The sequence below is a fragment of the Papilio polytes genome, unplaced genomic scaffold (genome assembly GCF_000836215.1).
Source record: "Papilio polytes unplaced genomic scaffold, Ppol_1.0 DF822178.1, whole genome shotgun sequence".
Lineage (NCBI taxonomy): Eukaryota > Metazoa > Arthropoda > Insecta > Lepidoptera > Papilionidae > Papilio > Papilio polytes.
Genome location: NW_013527026.1, coordinates 4,307,611 through 4,314,195, shown reverse-complemented (window position 1 = coordinate 4,314,195; position 6,585 = coordinate 4,307,611). Strand labels below are relative to the sequence as shown.

Sequence of the window (6,585 nt, the reverse complement as noted above, 5' to 3'; positions counted from 1 at the left end):
ATTGCACACTAAGTACAATTACATCAATCATTGTTGCATTAGCTCTGTAACTAGGATTCCTGTCTTCAAAAAGCCAAGGACTTCCCTTACAAATGATATGTTCATGTTTAGTGTGAAACAATAACATTAGTAGTTATTTAGTGGACTTTTAGTAAGACGTCTTCGGCTTGAAGGACCAAACCAGGATAATGCTTTTACAAACTGATTCACTTCATATAACCACAATTATGTGTAAATTTCGGCGTTATTTGCTACATTATGCAGTTGGTATACTACGGATCTCGGTAACTAATTGCGATAGTAAATATCTGACGGAATAAATCAGATATTTTAATGTTCAGATAAAAAACTACAGTACAGTTTATTTTATTTCCAGAAACAACTGAAGTATAAAGTAGCACAGAGTCTAGACAGCAAAGAGTACTACAGAGTGTACCAGCAATGGCGGACAGCGGGCAACAGCCTGGGCGAAACTGACTGCATTGAAATATCAGATATTGATATGTATAAAGAGGAAATTACAAAGTGAGTTCAATTACTTAACATTTCCTTTATTTCTCTCTAAAGTACTAAGATTTTCCTTTCAATTTAGTTAAACAATGTTTTCCTGTCCATTTTAAATAATTAACCAAATACATTTGCTATCTGTTTTTAATATTTCGATTTGATAAAATTATTTATTTATTTTGTTATTGATCGGTGTAATCTTTGATATTTCCAGTAATAGAGACACGTCCCTAGAGGTGAGCAACGAGGAAGGCTCGCCTTCAGACCTGGTGAGCAGCGGCGTCGTCAGCCGCGGCAGTAACAGCACCTCTGGTGAAGGTACATTTATAGATACATATAATAAAATCTGAATGTTTGTATGTAATATTGAACATTTCGTATTCCGGTAAACTCTACAACGGTTGGGCCGATTTTGGCGGGAGTATTTTTTTAAAGATAATAGTTGTAGTGGACTGTATGTTAAAATAAAAACTTCTTCTCGGAGATACTGACGCCTTTATTGCTACCAAGATACTGGACATCAAATAAGTTAAATATTGTCTATTTATATTTTGCCGCGACCTCAATAACTGCTGCCTCGTGCCATGATTTTATTAGTTGTTGTTAAATCAAAGAGACCGCGTCCTTCGCCGCGCGCTGCCAAAGAAACATCAAAGGATGCCGCCCTTCGGCGGCGCGCGACGACAGGGCGGCCGCGGTCATCCGAGGTTACACGTGCCGCGAAGTGCATTCAAGGGCGGCACGTGTAACAGCGAGTAGGCATAGCAATTACGTCGCCAACAATAGTAAAAGAACATTTTTAATTTCCAGGGAATGAAGATGGCCCAGATGTCGAAGATGAAGACGAACAACAATCACCGCCGCCGGACAATCAGACTCTCCTACGATTGTTGGAGCATCATGAAAAGGTATATTCATTTCTTACTCGATAACTACACTAGTAAGTTAACATTTACATTTATAGAAAACTCGGTGGCCTCTCAATCCGGTAATAATAACGAAGTAGCAGCTCATGCTGAGGCTCCTGAGGGAGCCCTCGAGCTTGGTTACTCATAAACGAGGTTTAGGCTAAGCGCCATCTGCGCTCGGCCGCGTCAAGCCCGGTGAATCTGTAAATGCCTCTTCAAGGCAAACAGTGGCCATTCAGTCACAAAAAAAAACTTTATTATTAATGTTTATAACCAAAAACAACGTAAAATGATGATTTCAGATCTCACACATGTTCAGATGTGCTCGTATACAAGGTCTGGACACTACGGAGGGGTTGTTGCTGTTCGGTCGCGAGCACTGCTACGTCATCGACGGCTTCACGCTGCTCAAGAACAGGGAGATACGGGACCTGGACAGCTGCCCTGATGACTACGAGCCCATCCTGCCTAGCCAGGGCATACAGAGGAGCAACCAGAGACAATGCTCCAAGTTTTTGTATGAAGATATAAGGTAAATAACTCGATTAATATAACTTTGGGTTACTTTGTAAATCATCGCAAAAGTTGCCCGATTGAGTTAGAAAAATCTATAATAAGGACTTCTTAAGTAACTATTAAGGGACTCTGTGTTATGATAACACCGTTTGATGTTGTTTTATTTACATTTTTCAGGGAGGTACACAAGAGACGATATCTATTGCAACCGATCGCACTGGAAGTATTCTCAAGTGATGGACGAAATTATTTACTGGCTTTTCCAAGAAAAGTACGAAATAAGGTAAATATCATAAATGATATATTTGTCGAATGAATTACTTTTTTCGATTCGAGGATAAGTAAATTAACAGTTCTACCATCACTAGTAAGACGATGAGAACAAACATCATAATACAACTTGTATATATGCATATTAAAAATATGTGTGTAGTCGACCAGCAGTGGGCCATGGTTGACTATGGCCTAGTCCCACTTAACTTAAACGTATAGTGTGCTAATGATGATAATGCAATCAGCAGGATCACATCCTTCCTGATAAAACAATGATTTGAAATCTTTAGGGTCTGTCTCACCAAATTGTAAATTGATAACAATACAACGTGTAAAATATCGGTGTTGGCGACGTAAATGTTGTGCCTACTCGCTGTTACACGTGCCGCCCTTGGATGCACCTCGCGGCACGTGTAACCTCGGATGACCGCGGCCGCACTGTCGCCGCGCGCCGCCTAAGGGCGGCATCCTTTGGCAGCGCGCGGCGAAGGACGCGGTGTCTTTGATTTAACAGTAACTAATAAAATCATGGCACGAGGCAGCATTTATTGGGGTCGCGGCGAAATAGTATAAATAGTCTATATTAAACATATTTGATGTCCAGTATTTTGTTAGCAATAAAGGCGTTAGTATCTCCGAGAAGAAGTTTTTATTTTATCATACTGTCCACTACAATCGGATTTTGTTACCTTATCTGACAGTGTCGTTATTTTCAAGCTATCTGAGCCTCTATCAGCCAGTGGTGGGACAGACCCGTAATGTTTAATTGAACTTTTAATGTGTTGTGTTGTGTTGCCAGGTGTACAGCCGGTTCACCGCGCTGGCGACGGGCATGGCGGACAGCGCGGCGGGCTCGGTGGCGGGGCAGCGGCGCGGCGTGGCCGTGGAGCAGCCCGCCGGCCTGCTCGCCTCGCTCATAGGCGACACCTCCGTCACGCAGCGCTGGCTGGTAATACACCACAATGTCATTAACAAATATATTTCTCAGATATAAGTATTACTATTGACGAAAGAACGTTCTACGATCAATTAAAATAAGTATAAATTCGCCAAAAGTAAAGATTTTTAAGTATTTCTAAAACTTTATAGCATTAATATCTTACTAAGGTAATTCAACTGTAATCGGAATTGAAAAAAACAAATGTTACAACGTATGTCTATACTAACATTCTAAAGAGAAAAGATTTGTGTTTTAGGAATTTTCTATGTATTGAAATAACTCAAAAACTACTGATCCGATTTCAAAAATTCTTGCACCATTAAAGAGCTATGTTATTTAGAAACAGCTAGTACGTTAATAAATATTATTGTATTTATTTCAGAGAGGAGAAATTTCCAACTTCCAATACTTGATGCACTTGAACACTTTAGCCGGGAGATCGTACAACGACCTGATGCAGTACCCCGTGTTCCCCTGGATCCTGGCGGACTACGACTCGCCGGAGCTGGACCTCACCGACCCCGCCACCTTTCGCGACCTCACCAAGCCCATGGGCGCTCAGAGCGCTGACAGATTGGACCAGTTTAGGAAAAGATACAAGGTCATCTATTTAAATTAGTACAAACGACATTTTATAAGGTCATTTGACATGTTTTAGACAGTTTTTTTGGCTATTCTTTTAATATTCTCCAAATAGTAACCAGTCCAGAACATTTCTCTTTTAGTATATATAACACTAGCTTTCTTACGCGACTCCCTCCGCGTGGTATTAAAATAACAAAAACAAGTAGCCTAAGTGTTCTTCCAGACTATCCTCAACATTTATGCCTTTTACTTAAACTGATCACGGTCCTACTTCGATGGATCGTGGCCAGTATTTTTGTTTTACAGACACTAGATGTTTATCAATACTAGTTTCTTTATGACTTTCATTTCATTTTAATTATGGAAATATATTTAATTTTTATGATAAATGTAATGTATGTGTATAGGAATGGGACGACCCGCACGGGGAGACGCCGCCCTACCACTACGGCACGCACTACTCCTCCGCCATGATCGTGTGCTCCTACCTGGTGCGCATGGAGCCCTTCACGCAGCACTTCCTGCGTCTGCAGGGGGGGCACTTTGACCTCGCTGACAGGTACTACCACTCCTAACCCCGGAAAACAATAAATCACTGCTCCTAGGTAAAATAAATAATGTTTTGTGATCAGTTTCTTTGTGGTTTGTGGGACGGGGACCTGTGATCCATCATACAGGGTACCACCGCAGTTTGGACTTCAGGTACTTGTCCAAAGGGGAACAGCCACTTGTCCAAAGGGGAAATTATTAGTTTTTTATTTTTTATTTTCAGAATGTTTCACTCTATAAAAGAAGCATGGAATTCAGCATCCCGGCACAACATGGCTGACGTCAAGGAATTGATACCGGAGTTTTTCTACTTGCCAGAGTTTTTACTCAACTCGAATAACTTCGATTTAGGTAGCTACTGTTATTCTTTTCAAATTACCTATAGCTTTATGATTTTTTTGTAAAATAAATGCATTCTATAATTTTTTTATTAATTCTATAGTGTTATCAAAATATTTTTATTTTATGATTCTTATTAAAAAAGACCAATATTAAATAGTACATCTACACTTATATTATGCAGAGGAAACATGTGTATTTTTGTATGTATTTGACTCTCGTAAAAACTGGGGTGATTTTAAAAATTCTTTCACCTATAGAAGGGTAATTTATCTGTGACTAACATAAGCTAACATTATTTTATTATTTTTCACTTCACGCGGACAAAGTCGCGTACAACATCTAGTAATTTATATGCTTGAAATATCAGCGATATTATTAGAGGCGAGAGATATATAACAGGGTGGCTTTTATTAGAAATGATAAAAACCACTTGTCCCATTAATAAGAGACTTAATATATCCGTACGCAGGCTGCAAGCAGTCCGGCGTGCCGCTGGGCGACGTGGTGCTGCCGGCGTGGGCGCGCGGCTGCCCGCGCGAGTTCATCCGCCTGCACCGCGCCGCGCTCGAGTGCGACTACGTGTCGCACCGCCTGCACCACTGGATAGACCTCGTGTTCGGCCACAAGCAGCAGGGCCAGCCCGCCGTCGACGCCTGCAACGTCTTCCACCACCTCTTCTACGAGGGCAACGTCGATATATACAAGTTAGTGCGCAACCTCGCTATCATTTTACTACTCTAGGAGAAGGGATATGTCCACTTTCAATACGTCCCCTTCTCTATTGAGTAAAGGTAAGACAAACATCAGAAAATGCCAATGATAGTAAGTAGTGACCACTTCACTATTATGGTAAATTCTGGAGGCGTCTAGTTCTTTTGTCACTTTATACTATAAGTAAGAAGAATATTATTGTTTTCTATACTGATATTATTAAGGGGAAAGCTTTGTATTTTTGTATATATTGAAATAACTCAAAAATTACTGTACCGGTTTCAAAAACTCTTTCACCATTAAAAAGTTACGTTATCAATTTAATTTAATTTAACGCCAACGAAGTCGCGAGCAACAACTAGTCTGTAATAATTTATTAATGTAACATTTTCAGTATCGACGACCCGCTGAAGAAGAATGCAACGATTGGCTTCATAAATAACTTTGGACAAATACCGAAACAGTTGTTCAAGAAAGCGCACCCGAGCAAGAAAATGTCCCAGCGCAGTTCTACAATACTGGACCCCAACAATATTATACCTTCACAAGGTATAACGCCGCCGGAGAAACTGTTCTTCCATAATTTGGAGAATTTGAGACCATCTCTGCAGCCTGTAAAAGGTATGTATTGTTAATGTCATTTTATTGTTGTATTTTTTTATCGATACTGAACTTTTATATGAAAATCTTAAATTTTTAACGAATTGATTCGAACTAAATGATAATTACTTCAACAATTCTATTTTTTATCTAGGTTGAATAAAATATACGTTGAACTACGGTTTATATAGCCGTAGATGTGAAAATTTTAAAAGCGTTTAGCAATACAATTCATATAATATGTTGTAGAGGTGAAGGGTCCCGTGGGCCAGATCCTGTACACGGAGAAGGCGATCCTGGCGGTGGAGCAGAACAAGGTGCTGATGCCGCCGACGTACAGCAAGTACGTGGCGTGGGGCTTCGCCGACCACAGCCTGCGCATCGGCAACTACGACAGCGAGCGCGCCGTCTTCGTCAGCGAGGCTGCTGCGCACGCCTGCGGGGAGCTCGTCGCCGCCGTCTGCCCCAGCGACAAGACCATCGTCACCGCCGGCACCAGCACGGTCACTATACACCATACACACTATACACACACCCTTACCGGTTAGCCTTCTATATTGGTATGAAAAAATAGGAATCTAGGAGGCTTACCATAAAATGGGACAGTAGGCAAACGCTTGCTTATTAAAGTTATTGCTCGCTACTTCGTCTCCG

General features: G+C 40.9%; 1 protein-coding gene across 1 annotated transcript; it reads left to right on the top strand.

The window, feature by feature from the left end:
- The first annotated feature begins 344 nt into the window (after nucleotides 1–344).
- Nucleotides 345–6,524, top strand: LOC106106487 (WD repeat and FYVE domain-containing protein 3-like). The gene is made up of 12 exons (XM_013287068.1): nucleotides 345–525; nucleotides 722–825; nucleotides 1,318–1,415; nucleotides 1,718–1,947; nucleotides 2,109–2,214; nucleotides 3,004–3,153; nucleotides 3,527–3,745; nucleotides 4,137–4,288; nucleotides 4,502–4,629; nucleotides 5,090–5,324; nucleotides 5,726–5,952; nucleotides 6,181–6,524. Exons 1-12 carry the CDS (start codon nucleotides 503–505, stop codon nucleotides 6,477–6,479), a joined length of 1,971 nt encoding a protein of 656 aa, XP_013142522.1. The 5' UTR covers nucleotides 345–502; the 3' UTR covers nucleotides 6,480–6,524.
- The last annotated feature ends 61 nt before the right edge of the window (nucleotides 6,525–6,585 follow it).

Excerpts from the sequence above, each read along its gene's own strand:
- LOC106106487 (XM_013287068.1), top strand. The coding sequence starts at position 503 with ATGTATAAAGAGGAAATTACAAA. Across the intron at positions 526-721 it reads TATAAAGAGGAAATTACAAA|TAATAGAGACACGTCCCTAG; the intron begins GTGAGTTCAATT and ends TGATATTTCCAG. Across the intron at positions 3,154-3,526 it reads CCGTCACGCAGCGCTGGCTG|AGAGGAGAAATTTCCAACTT; the intron begins GTAATACACCAC and ends TATTTATTTCAG.